Raw genomic sequence first — 19,121 nt, forward strand, 5'->3', positions numbered from 1 at the left:
TATACTTGTGTTCACAGAATCACAGAATGTTAGAGGTTGGAAGGGACCTCCAGAGATCATCCAGTCCAACCCCGCTGCCAAAAGCAGGATTGCCTAGGGTAGTCCACACAGGAATGCATCCAGGCAGGTTTTGAAAGTCCAGAGGAGGAGACTCCACAGCCCCCCTTGGCCAGCCTGTTCCAGTGCTTCATCACCCTCACTGTAAAGAAATTTCTCCTCGTGTAGAGATGAAACTTCTATGTTGAAATTTGTATCCATTGTTCCTTGTCTTATTACTGTCCACCACCAAAAAGAGCTTGGCCCCATCCACTTGACAACCACCCATCAGTTACTTATAGACATTGATCAGATCCCCTCAGCCACCAGGGCTCATAGTCTCTCTTCATAGGGGGGATGCTCAAGTTCCCTAACCATCCTTGTAGCTCTCTGTTGGACTCTCTCTAGCAGATCCCTGTCCCCCTTGAACTGGGGAGCCCAAATCTGGACACAATACTCCAGGTGTGGTCTCACCAGGGCAGAGTAGAATGTTACTGATCTGAATGCCAGTCCACTTGGATCCTGATGAATAAGAAAAATGTGCTGGTTGAATGTATTTTTGAAATTTAGGAATCTGTTAGCTTTGAAAAATATTTAATTTGGTTTCAACTGGAACCAAATTATAAATCATCATTACATAATGTCACCTCTCAATGTCAGGTGAATGTATTATAATTAGATACAGTGTCAACTTTCATCTGGCAAAGCAAGTAGCTTGAAGTCTTGACTCCATCTTACTCTGTCAGTACAATGTTACCAATTCTGCAAAGCCCCTGAATGTAATTGTTTCTGGTAACTGAGACACCTTTGGTTTTAAATATTCTTGTCCTGCTCCCTGAGCTTAGAGAAACTTGCTGCCGTCTGTATCCTGCTGTTGTGCAAAGATCTATAGCAAGTGTTTAATTAGAGTGCAGAGATATTTCAGGGAAAATGTGCTATTTAAATATGCTCATATTACTTGGTGTAGAATCTCTCCACTCTCAGATGGCAATTTACTTTCAGGTAGGAATTTAAGTTGTTGGTTGCATTTAGTGTAGCCAGCATCAAGTCAGTCTGCAAGTGCTGTTGTTCATAATAAACTGCTAGAATCATACTCTATATTTTGTATTACTTTGAATTTGGCAGAAGACAGAGGATTTAACTTAACAAATTAAGATTCTCCGATAGGGTGTAAAGAATTCAGACCAAACATTCAGGCTTGTCCTGCATAGGAATTAATAATTTATTCCTTCCTTGTCTTATTAAAACACATTTCCTTCCATGTTAATCTGCTTTACTATGATATTTTTATATTTAGAGATAAAATGAGAATGAATATATATGAGGTTTTAAATATATTTGTGTTTCTTCAAGTAATTTTCTCTTTTCTTTTAAAGGATCAGAGTAACAATGAGATAATGATTGGAGTGATGTCAGGTGGAATACTAATTTTTAAGAACAGAGTACGGATTAACACCTTTCAGTGGTAAGGACAACTGCTTAAGCTTATGTTTTTGTTTGGTATTTCAGAACATCATTTTAGCACTACCAGTATCACATGTTTTGAAAAATACTGAAACTTAGTTGTAGCATATGCTATGGGTAATTTTATGCTGGGTTTTTGTCCTGTTCTGCATGCTGGGCTGTTAAATTGTTATAGTGCAAAATAATTTGTTTTTTCTTGAGGGGTTTGTAAGCATACTTTATAGCCAGGAGTAGTGTTATGGTCTACTTCCAGTCATTAAAGGCAGTCAAACTTAGAGATATTAACCTGGAGAGGTGCTCTTAACTGTTTTGTCACATATAACTTCATTGTGTTGAGTTAAATTTAATGTAGGCATGGCATTTGGAGGATGGCTGTGGTGGAGCATTCAGGACGTTGTCACTTCTGCATCCATAGTTAAACATTTGCATGCTAAGGATTTATTGCAGACAATGCTGCCCTGTCTTTTTCCTCTTAAGTTTTTTAAGCTATTTTTTAAACGAGTTGCCTTATTGAATATGTAACTAGTTATCAGTATTCTTAAGTTGGGATCCTGTTCTTATGTGTGCATATAGGATAGAAAAACATTTAAGAGAAATCCTGTTCTAGACTATAACTTCTATAGTGCTTTATGTCATCTGTCACTTGGGTTTCCATTGTCTGCCTGGAATCCTCTTTGACACTCAGTTTTAATTGGTTTATTACATATGTCATTGAGTGTGGTATAGCAGCATTCATAGTATCATAGTATCATTCAGGGTTGGAAGGGACCACAAGGATCATCTAGTTCCAACCCCCCTGCCATGGACAGGGACACCCCACTCTAGATCAGGCTGGACAGAGCCTCATCCAGCCTGCTCTTAAACACCCCCAGGGACGGGGCCTCGACCACCTCCCTGGACAACCCATTCCAGGGTTTCACCACTCCCATGGTGAAGAACCTCCTCCTCACATCCAGCCTGAATCTCCCCACCTCCAGCTTCATTCCATTCCCCCTAGTCCTATCACTACCTGAGATCCTGAGAAGTCCTTCCCCAGCCTTCCTGTAGGCCCCCTTCAGATCCTGGAAGGCCACAATGAGGTCACCTCGGAGCCTTCTCTTCTGCAGACTGAACAGCCCCAACTCCTTCAGTCTGTCCTCATAGGAGAGGTGCTCCAGCCCTCTGATCATCCTTGTGGCCCTTCTCTGGACATGCTCCAGCACCTCCACATCCCTCTTGTAATAGGGGCTCCAGAACTGGACACAGTACTCCAGGTGAGGTCTCACCAGGGCTGAGGGGGTGAAGTCAGACATAGTAGATTATCATAGTAGACATTAGTTTACCAGGCACAAAACTTAACACTTTTCAGCATTTTTCTAGATAGAGCAAGTTTTCATTTGCTGATTTCTTTGTCAGTGCAGCACTAGACTTCACTAAGTTTTTTGTTGTTTCATTGGTTTTTTTTTTCCCCTGGTCTGTCATCTTACTATATAACTAGATTAAAATAATTGCAATAATTAAAACTAGAAAATATTTTCTCTGAATTCTAACTGATATTCTAAGTGATAGTTTGAAATCCAGCAGAAAATTCTTGATTTATTTTTTTTTTACTTCATAGAAACTCAATTGTTCTCACTAAGTTACCTTTCAGAGATTCAAGATGTTAATCACAGTCTTGATCTCACCTGCAACCTAAGGGACATTCTGGTTTTCTGTGCTATGCTTAGTTTGAAGTTTTGTTGTAGGATGGCACGTATTCTGTGGTTTACCATTTTGGGAAACAGTGGGAATGGTGACATTTTCATAGATTTATGGAGAAAAAGAAAAAACAAAGGTATGACACAAGTGTTATTCACAGCCAGATACCATTGAACCTGGTGAACATTTTGCCCTGAATTATTCAAAGAAAAGTAAACCTGAGGCAATTGCAGAGCATGTTGATTTTCAGTCACTATGGTTATTTGGATAAATAAAACTGGATCTTGCAATCATAAGTCTGGAACTACTGTACTAGTCAGTTAGACCTGCCTATGTTGTAGAGATGTTCTATCAAGGATAGAGTTCATGTGGAAAGAGTTTGGAACTGTTAGTCATTTCTGGGTTAAGGTTGCTTTGCAAATGCAATGTTGTAATAATTAGATTTTGATTCAGACTACTTTTACTGCTGTTGTTTTGGTGAAAATAGTAATAGTAGAAATAGGGTCTATAAAAACACACTGGCAAATTGCTGGCTATGTAAATCACTATTTAAGCTAAGTGTCCCTGCTGAAAGCTAGAGGTTTCTGTGAGTTCTGCTTCATATTGTTTGCATGCCAGGGGGACTGATCTAAATTCTTAGTATGGTTTTTGTACGTGTATAATTACCTAAAGAGTTATTATTTGTATTCAACCATATCAGCTGACATCAAGGATATTAATTTCTTCCTGTGAAAATGGTAGTACCAACATGATTGATCTTTACAAAAAAATTAGAAAGAATGACCCCCATGCCCTGTTTCATCCAATTACCAGCTTTATTTTGCTATGAGTAAAGTTCTGAAATGTCAATTCTCACAGTGTAGCTCAGTAGTATGCCTATTACCTTTCCTTTTTATCCATAACCATGCAGCTGCTCCAGTGACACCAGTACTAATGCCTTTTTCTTTTTGCTTTCAGTTAGTCTTGCTCTTGTGCAACTGAAGCTGTGTCATGTCTTCCTAGTCCTTTACTGCTACATTGAGTATTTAGATAGCCCTTTTTCAGTACATCTGAGATGAATTTTGGGACAAGTGAGAGGATAAACATACATATTTTTAGGGAAGAATAATGCTTCAACTGTATTGTTCAAGGAAGAATCAAGCAAAATATCTTGGCCCCCTCCCTCTTAATTTCATATGCTATCTACATTGCATGTAGTGAACCTTGTGATCATGGGAAGAAATGAAACAGGAGGGAGACAAGGCAGGAATAAAGCATAACAAAGGAAACCACCTTTTATCCACTGTGTTCTAACTTGATCTTCCTGTATTATGAGTACTTTCTTTTTTCCCCACACTGTGCTGCCAGACATAGAAACCTGGGAATCCAGGAAGTGGATCTTGCCCTTGAAGACCAAGAAAAGAGTTCCTTTTAGCCTTTCCTTTGTTACTAGATCACCTGTTCAGCAGTGGAAACACACTTTGCTTTGCTTTTTTTTTGTAATTGATGCATCCTTTCACATCCATTGCCAGATGCAACTGCAGTTGCGCTTTGGATTTTCTACTTCTATTCCTGAATGGCTAGGTAGTACTTCTGTGTTCCTTCGTGGTCACTTAATTCTGCTTCCATGTCCTGTACATTTTCGTTTGTCTTTGAGCATAGTAATCAGTCCTGAGCTCATCCAAGTTGCCCTCCTCCTGTGCTGGCATGCTTGCTAGCATAGGATTGTTCTGCACAGAGAAGATTGTATTTTATGATCAGCCACCTCTCTTCAGTCACTTCCAAGGGATTTTGTCTACCATATCTCTGAGCAAGCTGGAGTTTTTTTCTCCTGAACTCCAGGGTGATTTATTCTGCATCCTTTCTCACTTCCCCACTTTGTCTTCACAATCTCATAGCTCCTGGAGCCAAGTTTATCTTTGACTACTAAATCTGGGCAATTCTTCCTTGCTTGTGAATTGTGCTACCAAGTTTATCTTACATAGCTGACCAGTCCTGAACCTATGTCAGAGAAGTCTGGGAAAAGATTGAAGTAAGCATAGTTTAAAGACTAATATTCACAGACTCCCTTTGTGCTATTGGAGACAGAAACTCTCTCAACAAACTTGGACATTCAAGTTAGGATCCTGCTCTGAATAATCCCCTGGAGAAAAATGCCTCCATCTGATTTAGTTATGGTAATTTCTGTATATAGATATCTGTCTTAGGTGACTGTTAGTATTTTGCTGCTTGTTCCTCCTAGCCTAGAAGGTTTACTTTATTCAACGAGATGATAAACATGCAAATGGTAATTCCAGTCACTATTCAAGTCCTTATATAATCTTCATAAATAAATCTAATCTTAAAAATAGTGCTACTGTCTTCACTGATGTGGATTTTTTGGGAAATTGGGTTTGTTAATTATTTTGTTTGTGTCTTTTTTAAATTTGGTTTTATTTTGTTTTGTTTTTCTTTTTTTCTTGTAGCTTTGCCAAGTCAATATAGTAACTTGAAGTACAGGGATCATCAGAGATGATGGTTGAGATTAGTAAGGGTGCTCTGTGTAGTAGGTTGATGGTAACCCCTGATGAGTTTGCTGTGTAATTTCCCATAAGTCAACTGAGTGCTCTAGGTTCTCTCTTGCTTTGAGTTTTATAACAATTGTTAGAATAATTTTATTTGAAAAGAGGCCTCTAAGATCATCAAGCCCAACTGTCAACACAATACCACCATGCACAGTGAACCATGTCCCAAAGTGCCATGTGTACAAGGTTTTTGATGACTTCCAGGGAGAGTGACTCCAGCACTTCCTTGGGCAGCCTGTTCCAACGCCTGATCACTCTTTCAGTACTGAAAAAGAAATTTTTTCCTAATATCCAATCTAAACCTTTCCTGGCACAACTTGAGCTTGTTTTCTCTCATCTTGTTACTTGTAAGAATCATGAGACTATCTCCCACGTCACTACAACCTCCTTTCAGGTAGCCATAGAGGTCAATAAGGTCTTCTCTCAATCTCCTCTTCTCTAAATTAAGCAGTCCCAGTTCTCTCAGCTGCTCTGCATAGGACATGTTCTCCAGACCCTTCAGCAGCTTTGTCGCTATAGTCTGGACACGCTCCAGCATCTCAGTGTGTTTCTTGTAGTGAGAGGCCCAAAACTGAGCACAGTATTTAAGGTGTGACCTCACCAGTGCCAGGTACAGGTGCACAATCATTGTTATACTCCTGCTTGCCCCACTGTTACTGATACAGGCCAGGATGCTGTTGGCATCTAATGGCTGCCTGAGCACACTGATGGCTTATGTTCATCCAGCTTTATCTGTCTCTGAGATAGCATTTAAATTCAGTGTTCCACAGTTTGCAGTATCATCAGTTGTTCCTTTTCCAAGTCATAGAGATCACTATGTTCTTTCTTGTTACAATTGAAACCTTGCTTTTATTCTTGACCAAAATAGTACTCCTATATATTTAGTAAAGGATGTGCACTGTCCTAATACTGCATTTCTTTGAAAAGATAAATGATTAGATTGTGATGGGTTGTCTTTTGCCATTTAGCATAACTAGCATTGCAGTGACCATGCAAAGTTCTTTGGAAGTTTTCCCTATCATGTGATATTTTCCGTGGGTTTTGCCCTCCTGATAGTGTAATGATTTTCTTTGATGGCAAGTCCTTATGGCTGTGCTTATATCTTGTCTTAGTTATTTTATTAAAACAAGTTCTGGGTATATTTAAAGACATGTAGGAACATAGAAATCTTTCAGGAATCTGATGTAGTTCAAAACATTTTTTCATGCTCTGAAAGCAGTCTCAGAAAAGAGAACATCTGGTTGGAATGACCAGTGGATAGAATAGCTCTTGGAACTGTGGAAAGATACAGGTAGATACAGGTGGAAAGATTCAGGTAGTGATAGGACTAGGGGGAATGGAATGAAGCTGGAGGTGGGGAGATTCAGGCTAGATGTGAGGAGGAGGTTCTTCACCATGAGAGTGGTGAAACCCTGGAATGGGTTGTCCAGGGAGGTGGTCGAGGCCCCATCCCTGGAGGTGTTTAAGCCCAGGCTGGATGAGGCTCTGGCCAGCCTGATCTAGTGTGGGGTGTCCCTGCCCATGGCAGGGGGGTTGGAACTAGATGATCCTTGTGGTCCCTTCCAACCCTGAATGATACAATAAAAGATACAATGATACAATACTTAAATTAGCAACTGCCTTGGGTTTAGGATGGAAACAAGTAAATTTGATAGATAAATATATGGCTCATAAATTTCCAATTATACAAGCTATTTCATGGAAATGAAATTACATCTGTTCTCTTTATAAAGTATTTTTTTAGTACATGTTTCTAAGGCCTTAACCATGATTCAGCATGTGACGCGCTTCAATATTGTGATTTTATTTTTCATTTAGGTTGAAGATTGTAAAAATTTCTTTTAAGTGCAAACAGTTTTTTATTCAACTTAGAAAAGAATTGGTGAGTACTGTCTTAAATTTCATCTCAAAAAATAAGAGCAATGCAATTTGTCTATACTGCAAATCTGCATGATACTATCTTGATTCTTGCCTTTATCTACAATCACAAGCATTCTGACTATTTCAATTCTCTAATAGGCCATTATAGTGCTTTATATGATTATTTTTTCATGTTATTTTTTATTTGATTTTAATTGTTAATATGTTTAGCTTTTCCTATGCAGGAAATATAACTTGCTTATATGAGATAATTTGTGAAAAGATTGAAAGTAAATTAAAATTAAAGTTTCACAAGAAACCAAATGAAAGTTTAAGGTAGTTCTTAATGCTGCTTCAGTTGTACGTATACTTGTAAGTAAATGTTTGATTACAACATGATGATTTGTATTGCTCAGATTTAGTAATAATACTAGTTGGCCTTAATACTTGTATATCATCACCACAGGAGATAAGAATATCTTTGCAGTTTTAAATTATGTACAATAATTTCTTATGCCTGCTTCTAAATTTGTTGGGGAAAAAGTTGATGTTTTCTGTGAAGAATGTTAACTGCTTGTGATTTGTGTTTGCTACCCTGTGAAGCACAACAGAGCCACTGCTTGTTTAATAAGCAAGAAATGCATTGTTCCATGCCTCTAAGAGATTAGTCTTAACCCATCACAGGCACATCACTGGGGAAAGATGGAGGAATAGATTAAAAATATGACTATGTAATTAACTCATCAGATTAGTTAAAAGGTTTTGTGAAGTTCTTACAGCTGAAAGACTTCGACGGCCTAAAATGTAGAGTTACTGACTAGGTAAAGATGGATTCTAGGCAGAAGTGCGTCCTGAGTACTATAGGACTACTGCAGATTTAGAGGATTTAAAAGTGGACTTGGGAGAGAAATTATCTTCATTGTGGTGGGGGGTTGTTTTGGTGGTTTTTTTGTTTGTTTTGGTGGGGTTTTTTTGTGTGTGGTGGGTTTTTAGTTTTGGGGTTTGGGGTTTTTTTTTTTTTGGTGCTTGTTTTGTTTCTTTGGGCTAGATAAGATTTTAAGGAGTCTTAAACAGCTATTTTTCAAATAATGCTACTGAGTGTTGAGAGCTTTTAATTGCAACTGTCATCGAAAGTGCAAGTGCCTTATCTTTTAATCAGCCATTAAATTTATTCCTCGTCTTGGAATTGCTTAGAGGCATCAGCATCAGTAAAGAATTATTTGCCTAGTGTTAATAGATTATATCTGTGTTTAAATAAGCCACTTGAAGTCAGATGAGACATTGTAATGTCAAAGTCGTCTTCCCCTGGTAGTGTAATATAATGTTGAATCGAAGCTGGTGTGTATTCTGACAGTTGCATAGCTGAAGCACACATTTACTGGAGTAGTTTTTTCCCCCCCATTGTTTCTTTATGATTTTGTTTAGGGAAAAGAATGTTGTATGTATGACTTCTTCATCTGACATTAGAAGCCCTCTGAACCATAACTTCAATGGCTGTTTTTTTTTCCCCCACAATATTTTTGATGATTCTACCTGTTCCGTGTGCTGCTTTCCTTACATGCTTTGAAGTTGTTTCAGAACAAATCAATAGTATCATTTTTCTAACATGTTTCCCTAAGCTTCTCTTTTATTTAGTTTGTTGTATCCTTGGCTGTGGTAATGTCAATAGTCAACTCTTAATGCTGTCCATCTGGGCTTGCAGCCCAGAATCATCAGCAAAGATGATTTTCAAGTGCCCAGCTTATGGTTTCATACCTATCCATGCAAGTGCCTAGCACTGGGAAGGGTGGATAGGAAAAGGATGGGTGCATTTAAGAGCTAGTATCTTATACTCTGCCTTAAAGATTTATTTCTAGCTTTAATTGTGATGAAGGTTAGGGTCTGACAATCAGTTCTCTCTCTGCTGCAATGAGAGCCTTAGAAGCTATGAATAGATCTATTGTTAGGGTACCTTTAAAGCTCTAACACACCAAGTTCCTGTGAAAGTGCTGTTTCGCATTACAATTAAGCTGATCTAGCAGCAGCTCCTTATCATGTGATACAGGCTCCTCCTTCATGCTTCATGCCTGATCTAGTGATCAGATGGTAGCATAAGAATCAGATCAGCTCATTCTCCGGAATACAAACTAGGAAACAGAAGGTTGGGTTCCCCCTACCCCCCGGCCTATAATTATAATGCTCCGGCTGACATGAAAATGCATGATCATCAGCTCATATAACTTCCCAAATTCTCTTTTCCAACAGTATAAAAGGTTAACAACTAATTAAAATTTGCTACATTGTGAGAACTTTTATTGGAATCTAAAATCTTACCTAGTTTGTCCTTTACTGGATCTGCATGAGGCAGCTCATAAATTTATATAGTTGCTCTTTTGCTGATTAGTAATGTATCTTGTTTATATTATTGTACATTTACTTCGTTAATAAAGCCTTTTGTAACTGTATTGCATATCATTTCATCAATAAATGCTCAGAATTTGCTGTTACCTTTTTAATCTATTTTGTTCTTTATCCTGAATTCATCACATGGCTGAAAATAGTGTCAACTATTAGTTAAAATGATTTCCCAAATACAACACTGAGAGCAGAGTTGCAGGTCTATGCCCCAGTATATCAGATTATCTGAAGCTGAGCAGGGCAGCAAAAGCTTGAGTTAGAAAAGGAAGTTTACTGCCAAGTGAAAACAGTTAAGGTGTGCTAAATGTTGTGGAGGATTTAGTACTGTGAAGAGACAGCCCAAGTGCTAAAGATATTTCTGATGTAATCAAGCTCCCTCAACAGGCAGAATAGCTTAGCTTCTTCTGCAATTATGCTTCTTTCTTTTACAAGGAACCTAATTAATCATATAGAGGTAGGCACATCAGTTGCTCTTGAGCTCATTACCTGTTCATAATCTCTAACTGGCAGCTGTGAATGACAGTTCCTTGCCTTAACTGTAGTAATCTTGCAACAGGGAGACATGTTGCCTTTGAGTTCTCAAATCACCTACTTTTTAATGTCGTTTGGGTCCTACATTTTCAGACCATCTAGACTTGTGTCAGTATCACTAAAAACACTGTTCCTTTGAGCAGGCTCATTTCCAAAATAAATAAATTCCTTTAATGAAAATTTAGAGGTGTTTTTAAAGGGTTTATAATACACAGAGTTCTTGTAAAATTAGAGATCCACTTCATAAAGCACAGCTGAAATAAAACACACTACATACCCCTAAACAGACAAACAAAAACCCCCCAAAACCCAGAGAGAAACCTAAAGCTAGCAGTGTTTACCTAAATTTCAAAAGTAGTTTGGACTATTTTTTTGGCCTGAAATAATTTTTTTCTTCTTTTTAGCACGAATCTAGAGAAACCTTACTGGGCTTCAACATGGTGAATTACCGGGCGTGTAAGAACTTGTGGAAAGCTTGTGTTGAACATCACACGTTCTTCCGTTTGGACAGACCGCTCCCCCCTCAGAAGAACTTTTTTGCACATTATTTCACTCTGGGTTCCAAGTTCCGGTACTGGTAAGTGGTGATTTGAAATATATGGGAAAGAATGCAACGAAACAGGCAAGTGTTCAATAAGCAGGAGCAGGGAAGTCATTGTGCCCCTGTACTCTGCATTGGTTAGGCCGCACCTTGAGTACTGTGTCCAGTTCTGGGCCCTCAGTTCAAGAAGGACATCGAGACACTTGAACATGTCCAGAGAAGGGCAACAAGGCTGGTGAGAGGCCTTGAACACAAGCCCTATGAGGAGAGGCTTGAGGGAGCTGGGATTGTTTAGCCTGGAGAAGAGGAGGCTCAGGGGTGACCTCATTGCCCTCTACAACTACCTGAAAGGTGGTTGTAGCCAGGAAGGGGTTGGTCTCTTCTCCCAGGCAACCAGCACCAGAACAAGGGGACACAGTCTCAAGCTGCACCAGGGGAGGTTTAGACTCGAGGTGAGGAGGAAGTTCTTCACTAAGCAAGTCATTCGCCATTGGAATGTGCTGCCCAGGAAGGTGGTGGAGTCACCGTCCCTGGAGGCGTTCAAGAGGAGATTGGACGTGGCACTTGGTGCCATAGCTTAGTCCTGAGGTTTGTGTTGATAGGTTGGACTTGATGATCCTCGAGGTCTCTTCCAACCTTAGTTATACTGTGATACTGTGAAACATAGGGAAATTGTTAGAGTCTATATTAAAGGGTGCCATAAGTCAAGTAGCTTTTGAATCCTGTAACTATTCCCCTCCCCTCTTGACCGAAGTTTCAAATGCTGTCAGTAATTTTCTAGGATATCCTAGAAAGGGAATTATTAATAGAATGGAGTAGAATAGAATAGTATAGTATAGAACAGACCAGGTTGGAAGAGACCTTCAAGATCATCACGTCTAATGGTAGTAGTCATTATTGAGCTGGTACTCTGAGATTGTCTCACAGACTGCATCTCTATCTTAAGCATGTTGTCTCAGAACTTCAAGGTCCTTGGCCTGGTATTTCAGAAAACTGGTGGATCTCACATCTTGTGTGAAGCAGCAGTGATAAAACAGACCTAAGTAAAGATAAACAGAAATCAATGAAAAAAAGCTTGTACAAGTAAAGCTAACTTAAGCTAGGTGCATACAAATAGGCACCTAGGTGAAGAAAAAGAGACATCAGTGTTCTTCATTGTAACCAGAAGTATAAAAGTAAGGACGAAATTAAGTCTGTAACTGTTAAGGATGAACTTGACATAACAGACAAAAAGCTTGGACGTGCAAAGAATGACTGTGGAATAACTATAATTCCTGAGTATAATTTCTGTTCTAATGATGGAGTGGGTGGTGTTGGTTTTTAAAGTGTTTTATGCTTCTTATTAAAAAAAAAAAAAAAGGCTCATTTGAGTAACTGAGTTAACTGTTTCTGCAAGTAGTGCAGAATTCTCATGGCTTAAATCATGCCTGGAATAGAGAATAATGGAGCTACTGCTAATCATCTGTCTAGAATGGCAGCAGTGCCTGTGACGTACAGAGAGAGATGATGAAAAGCTGAAAAACACAATAACAGACTATTTCTGTTACACTTGTGAATTGCACAAATGTATAAAGAGGAAAGTAATTCAGTGGCTAAATTTTTATACCATCTGGGGTTTTTGACCAGCATTCTCAGGACCATGGGATAAATGACATTTTGTGATCCTGAACAGTGTTTGAGACTTGTCTCATTGAAGCTATAGTGATTTTGGGGGAACTTTCTCATTTCTGTAAGGATTTTGAGTTTGAATCATCATGGTTACTATTACAGAATAGCACTTCAATGATTTAACTTGACATGGATGTGAAATGAAAAGGGAAATTGTCTAAAAATGAAGGAGGTCATTAAAGTTAATGAAGCAGCCAAAAGGCTAGGATTTCTGTAAGTTGTTGGAGAGACTGTTTTGCAGTAGCATAATAGTAATGTGGCACACAAGGGCAGGTGAAGGGCACTGGGCTTGTTTAATCTGGTAAAGGGAAGCTAAGAGGGAATTTAGTAGCAAGCTTAAGGCTACCTCAAGGGCAGTTTCGGAAATGATGGATCCAAACTTGTACCAGTAATGGTATGTGATAGAACAAGGAGTACCAGTCACAGATTTCACATTGAAGATTCTAGCTGGACATTAGGAAATGTTTGTTTTGGGGTTTTTTTTGTTTCAGTTTTCTAGGAGGATAGTGCATCAGTGGAACATGAGGGGGAGGTTGTGGAATATCTGTGTGGAGGCTTTCAAAATTTGGCTAGAAAATGAAATCAGAGACATGAAATTGATGACCTCTTAAATCTGTTTTGCTATTGGACTAAAAAATTCTAATGCTGCAAATTTTAAAGCAATTTTAATTAAAAATAAAAACAGTTTCTGGGAGGGGTGAGAAAATCTGACTTCTGTGCACTGTCCTTGGATTTTCAGGTTGGTTCTAATAGTATTTCTCACCAAATACTCATTAAACTGCCAAAACATTAAGAGTTTTATTTGTTATTAAGAACTGTTTTAACCAGATGGAAAACAAGTGTGTCCTTTCTTCGTGATGAATGGAAGATACCATTGAAGTACTACAGGTTTTGTAGTAAAACCAGAAGTTGACTAGAAAGTTTTGGTGGTATGTCACAATGAGGAGTGAGTAGTCAGTGAAATGGTAGATCAAAGTTCAGCATCTAAACATGCAAAATAATCTGTACCAGGAGAGAAGAGAGGCGGAGCATCAATTGTAGGTAAGCTAATTGCTGTCTTGGAGCTTTGTCGTTCTCTAAAAACTTGCATTTATTAGTAGCAATTAGAGAAAGTGAAATACAATGATAGAATTATTGGAAAGCAATAGAAGAAAATAGAGATGGCTTGCTGCTTGTTGGAATGAAAAGTTTTATAACTCTAGGAAGTTAGCAGACAGCAAATTTGAAAAGAGATCTCTTAGAATCACAGCATGGCAGAGGTTGGAAGGCAGCTCTGAACGCTTGTCTAGTCTGTTGCCCTGTTCAAACAGTGATCACTGTAGCAGGTTGCCTAGAACTGTGTTCAGCCAGGTTTTGAATGTGTCCAGGGATGGAGTCTCCACATCATTTCTGATCAACCTGATCAAGTGTTTTACCATCTTCACAGTAAAAAAGTTGTGGATTTGTTTGGTGGTTGGTGGGGGTTTTGTTGAGTGGTTTTGTTGTTTGGGTTTTTCCCCCCTGTTTAAGTAGGATATCTTGTATTTTAATTTGTGACCCTTTACGTCTTGCCTTGTGTCTGGGCTGCCTTGAAAAGAGTCTGGCTTCTGTCCCCCTTCAGGCATTTACATGCACTCATTTCATCCCTCTGAGACTCCCTGAGGCTCAACAGCCCCAGCTGTCTCAGCCTCTACTCATACATCAAATACTTCAGACCCTCGGTTTTCCCTTTGTGGCCCTTTGCTTGATTTGAGACACCATAGAACTCAACAACATTGCAGATGTGGTCTCACTTGGTATTGAGTAAACCTGCTTCCCAGCCTATGCATGACGTTGTTCCCCACCAGCTGCCAGTTTGTGCATTTCTCTTCTGTCCATGAGATCCCAACTGGCTCATTTCTCCACCCTTTACTACTCCAGCCTTTACTTATCCAATAGTTCTGTTATATGAATGTGAAAATAGTGAATTATTCTTTGGTTCTGCAATGTAAATGTTCTTCTAAGGAACAGGAAAGAACAGTTTTGAGTATCAATATGCTTGTAGAACATGAATCCTCTAACTGCATTGTAGTATGAAGTTGTAAGTGGTAAATTGTAGAATCATTTAGATTGGAAAAGACCTTCAAGGTCGAGTCCAACCATGAATCCTACTCCTCCAAGCTATATCCTACTCCATTAAGCTATATCCCCAAGGGCCACATCTACATGTCTTTTGAACACCACCAGGGATTGTGACTCCAGCGCTTTCCTGGGCAGCCTGTTCCAATGCCTGACAACCCTTTCAGTGAAAATACATTTCCTCTAATGTGCAGCATAAACCTCCCCTGGTGCAGCTTGAGCCCATTCCCTCTTGTTCTGTCACTAGTTACATGGGAGAAGAGACCAACACCCACCTGCAAGTGGCAGTTTTGATGGTATCTTGCCACCAATTCTAAAATGCTGATAGAACTTTAAAAAGTTAGAGTAGGAATTATAAAATATAAATTACTTTTGATTTGATACAAGACATCTGGTCTTGTAAGAAAAGCAAGTTTCGGGTTCTAATCTTGGTTTCAACAAACTGTGAAGAAAAATACAATCTTGATGTGCTTACCTAAGTTTTTGATGATATTTTTGTCAAACTAAGTAGCAACTAAGTTATTAGACATCCTGGAGATAGTTTAGTAGGCATATGGAGGAGATGCTGTAAGTTTGAATTGTGGCTATGACAGGAAAGATTGTGTCATTAAGCATTATCCAAGCAGAAGTTTATTCCTACTTTGAATAAGAAGAAAACAGAAGAGAGCAGAAAATTTCATGCCTTAAATTTTTAATTGGTTTTGTTACAATTAGATCCTAGTGGGAAGGAAGATGAACCCTTACCCAAATGATATCTAAAGTTACACTGAACTGAAGCTAGCATAATTGTTTGAGCGAGAAAATGTGATCCTAAGTTTGTTGCATTTAGTGGTTTGGTTTTGTTTTCCAGTGGGAGAACAGAGGTCCAGTCTGTGCAGTATGGTAAAGAAAGAGCAAACAAAGACAGGGTATTTGCAAGGTAAGCAATTTACATTTCTATAGAATCAGCTAAGTCTTCTGTTTGTGTCTTTTAGGATGTTATGGGATCATTGTTTTCTGTTTGCAAACATGTGGAATAAAGTGCAACTCTAACAGGCTGTTGTTGGTAGCTTGATGTAACCGTACTAAACAGTTGAATTTTGATAAGGGAGAGTGGCTTCAAGTGTGGCTCAGCTTGGTAGTGCATCAGACCCTTAATGGGAAGGTTGTGAATTCAAGCCTGCAGTGGGCAGTAGTGTCTTCCCTACTCTAGTCATGTGGTCTGTGGTGACAGGTTGGACTTGATGATCTTTGAGGTCTCTTCCAACCTTAGGAATACTGAGTGTCTCTTTGGGGCAGCCAGAAATGATATGATGGAAAAGTTAAGAGCGTTCTTCAATATTCCACCCCCGCCACTCCCCCACTTCATATTTTTTCCAAATTGAGAATTGCCTTCCATCTTGTTTTTTTTACCTTTACTGGCCTTCTTTGTATTGTCTTTATTGCAAAGAATAGGCTCTGTATTCCATTAAAATATTGAGTTATTTGGCATGTTTTATTTCTGATAACAGCCTACGACTGGACACACGTTTGCCTTAGACTAAGATACTGTGAGTGTCTGACTTGGTGAGAAGTTTTATCATTACAACCCCAGTGAGGTATTTTACTTTGAAAACTTTGGAAGCAAGCTGCTTCTGAAGATTTTGTCACAGATTGTTTGACTAATTGTGGAATTTATTGCTTGTGTTTCCTGAGGGATTTGGTGATTACAAGGAAACTGAAGACACAGATTTGGTTCTTAATTCAGAAATGATGATACAGGATTTAAAACTGCTGCTGCGTCTGCTTGGCAGTCTTCTCTGGTTGTTAGTAAAAAGAATCATGAGGAGGGAGCATGCTCTGTGCTTTTTTTACACTTTTACTGGGATGAGGAATATCTCTTAACACAGTTGTCCCTTGAGGAACTCCAGAGTTCAAATCTCTCCTCACAGCTTTCTAATGAGACCAGAAACCTTTCTCAGGTACCTGCAAATGCTGTTTTTCAGAGCACTGGTGAATTCTGTCTTGGATTTCTTGCCTCCCCTTCTTTCCCCCTGTGCAATACAATATAATTTGATCTGGGCACATCATAAATACCCAATACTTCTGAGGGCAGAAGTACTGTGACATGTTTTAACAGATTTTTGTAACGCCAATTTGGGGTTTGTGCTGCAGAGATGTTTTTTCTTTTACTCTAATTCACTTGGGAATCTGGTTAGTTTTTACTTGAGGCAACACTTCTAGTACAGTGTAGACCTAGCACCATGACAACTGTGTTTTAATTATTTAAACAACTGTTTTGAATTAGATTAAAAAAAATACTCTTTTTTTGTTGCACTCTGAAACTGGCAATTACCCCCAAGAAAGAAGGGTGAATGAGAGGTGATACTTAGTTTTGAGACATATATTTACCATTTTAGAAACTGTTACTCAGTAGATGGCACTCTTCTCTTTGAGTCAAAACTGAACAAGTAGTGCTAAGGTCACTTGTATTTGTAATACATACTCTGGATAAAATTGTAAGGCATGACTAGAATTTGTCAGTTTTTTCAAGTCTTTTCAGCTTTTAAAAGTTAATAAAGTACTTGTGTGTCCTGTCTTCCAGTAATTCTGTTCTCCACTGTAGCTTTTAGGTGGAATGCAGCATTCATCCTCACCTTTTGAGTTGTTTTGTGGTGTTGCTGACTGATAAATGTTTGAGGTATAAATGTGTACCTCAGTGAGCTGAAAGCAATGGCGTGTTGTAACAAATACACCTCAAAAGGCTTTTAGTAGATTATATGTTTCTGTCTTCCCCATCACAGTGCACAATTAAAGCATTTTTAATTTTAAAGACTTGCTGTGTATTCAGTGATGAAAAAAATTTGAAGTATAAGACATTTCTAGAACACTATGTGATTCAAGAAGCTTAATCTAAGAACATCATCTTTTATTCCTTAATTCCTTGTCTTCTGTGCATTTACATTTCAAGTTGTAATACTGAATAAATATTAGCCCTTTTGAATTCAGAGGATACATTTTTCTTTTTAAGGTTTTACAGGTATAATGTGTTTTGTTCCTGGAACCTGCCTTTCTTTCTCATTGTGTCTTCGTGAAACAAAATCATCATGTTGTTGAACCAGCTTTTTAAGCTGTAAAGCAGTGGACTTGTTTCAGTTGCTTTTGAAAGTTCTGCTTGGTTGCTCTTTGCTGTGAAACCAGAAACATGCTAGCAACTACAATGAGGTGCTGCTTGAGAATTAAGTGGATGCTATTGCTTTTAGTACCACATCAGAAGATTTATTCAAGGTCAATTAAAAAAACAAACAAACAAACAGATTTTTTTCCTATACCTATCCAGATTTAGATTCTATTTTCACATCCATATCTGTCTAAAAACTGCCTTACTTAAGCCAATACTGTCTAAGCAAACCTTTGAATCATTTCATTGTAAGGAAATAATATCACTGATACACTGAGATATTGTTTGAGTGATCTGTTTGTTCTAAGTTGGGAAATGGCGATGGCTGCAAGTAAGGCTCATCTAGCCTTTACACACTGAGTGGAATGCAAATACAGAGCACATGACATTGGACCTAAACTTTCATAGCAGCCATTTGAATAAAACAAGCAGCCTGCAATTAGCACTCCTGAGGGGTTTACTTCAAAATTAATGTAGTAGTATTTATGGATCTTTTTTCCCCCCCAAAATCATAAGACCATTTAACATTCCGTTTTCTTAAAATGGAATCTATGACTTTGAAGGAGATAGTCTGTAATAAATTTGATGTGTTTTGTAGGTGGTGTTTTCTTAAGCTTCATGCAGCACTAAGTTCAGGATTTAGAAGACTTGCTCCAGGTGTTGAGATTTTTTTTTTTTTTTAATCCTTATTACAGATATTTTCTTGGTCTCATTTCTGGCAGAATAGTGGCAGTCCAAGAAAACCCATAAGAATTCCCATAAGCGTAACAAAAGTGAAAGTAGATAATAAAAGTGAAAAAATGTCAATCAAGCTGTGAATTGAGAGATTTATTTATTTAGTTATTTATTTTAAAGAATACTCCTTTTAGAGTTCTTCCAAACTATTGTAATTCTGTTCAGTTCTCAGGATGTGGACTGGAGCTAGCTGAGAGGAGGTAGTTTATGTATGATTGTGTGTATCTCTATCATTTGTATTTGCAAACTCCCTAATATTAAGGTGCAGACTCTGTTAACAAAAATTCAGTCTTGCTTCAACCATGTGTTTATTGAGGTTAATTAATTCCTCAGTTGCTTTAAACTGCATCTGTCGTTTGTGGCGTATCTGCAGATTTGTGTACAGTTTAAGGCTCTTGGTCGGAAGCAGTAGTCGTGAGTTTTTCGGAGTAAC

The 19,121-nt window shown here is 38.4% G+C and overlaps 1 protein-coding gene across 5 annotated transcripts in view; it reads left to right on the plus strand.

Moving 5' to 3' along the window:
• Nucleotides 1–19,121, plus strand: part of PTPN4 (protein tyrosine phosphatase non-receptor type 4) — a 127,718-nt gene that overhangs the window by 72,536 nt on the left and 36,061 nt on the right. For all 5 annotated transcript variants that reach the window (XR_010987407.1, XM_068138957.1, XM_068138958.1 and 2 more), the window contains 4 exons: nucleotides 1,413–1,501; nucleotides 7,539–7,602; nucleotides 10,913–11,085; nucleotides 15,665–15,733. Coding sequence is in view for 4 of the 5 variants with exons in the window: in XM_068138957.1 (XP_067995058.1) it covers nucleotides 1,413–1,501; nucleotides 7,539–7,602; nucleotides 10,913–11,085; nucleotides 15,665–15,733 (395 nt within the window). In the remaining variant the exon portion in view is untranslated. The remainder of the gene's footprint in view (nucleotides 1–1,412; nucleotides 1,502–7,538; nucleotides 7,603–10,912; nucleotides 11,086–15,664; nucleotides 15,734–19,121) is intronic.

This window comes from Melanerpes formicivorus, unplaced genomic scaffold, assembly GCF_026170545.1.
Source record: "Melanerpes formicivorus ecotype bairdi unplaced genomic scaffold, bMelFor1.0.p_v2 SCAF_5, whole genome shotgun sequence".
In the NCBI taxonomy this organism is placed as follows: domain Eukaryota; kingdom Metazoa; phylum Chordata; class Aves; order Piciformes; family Picidae; genus Melanerpes; species Melanerpes formicivorus.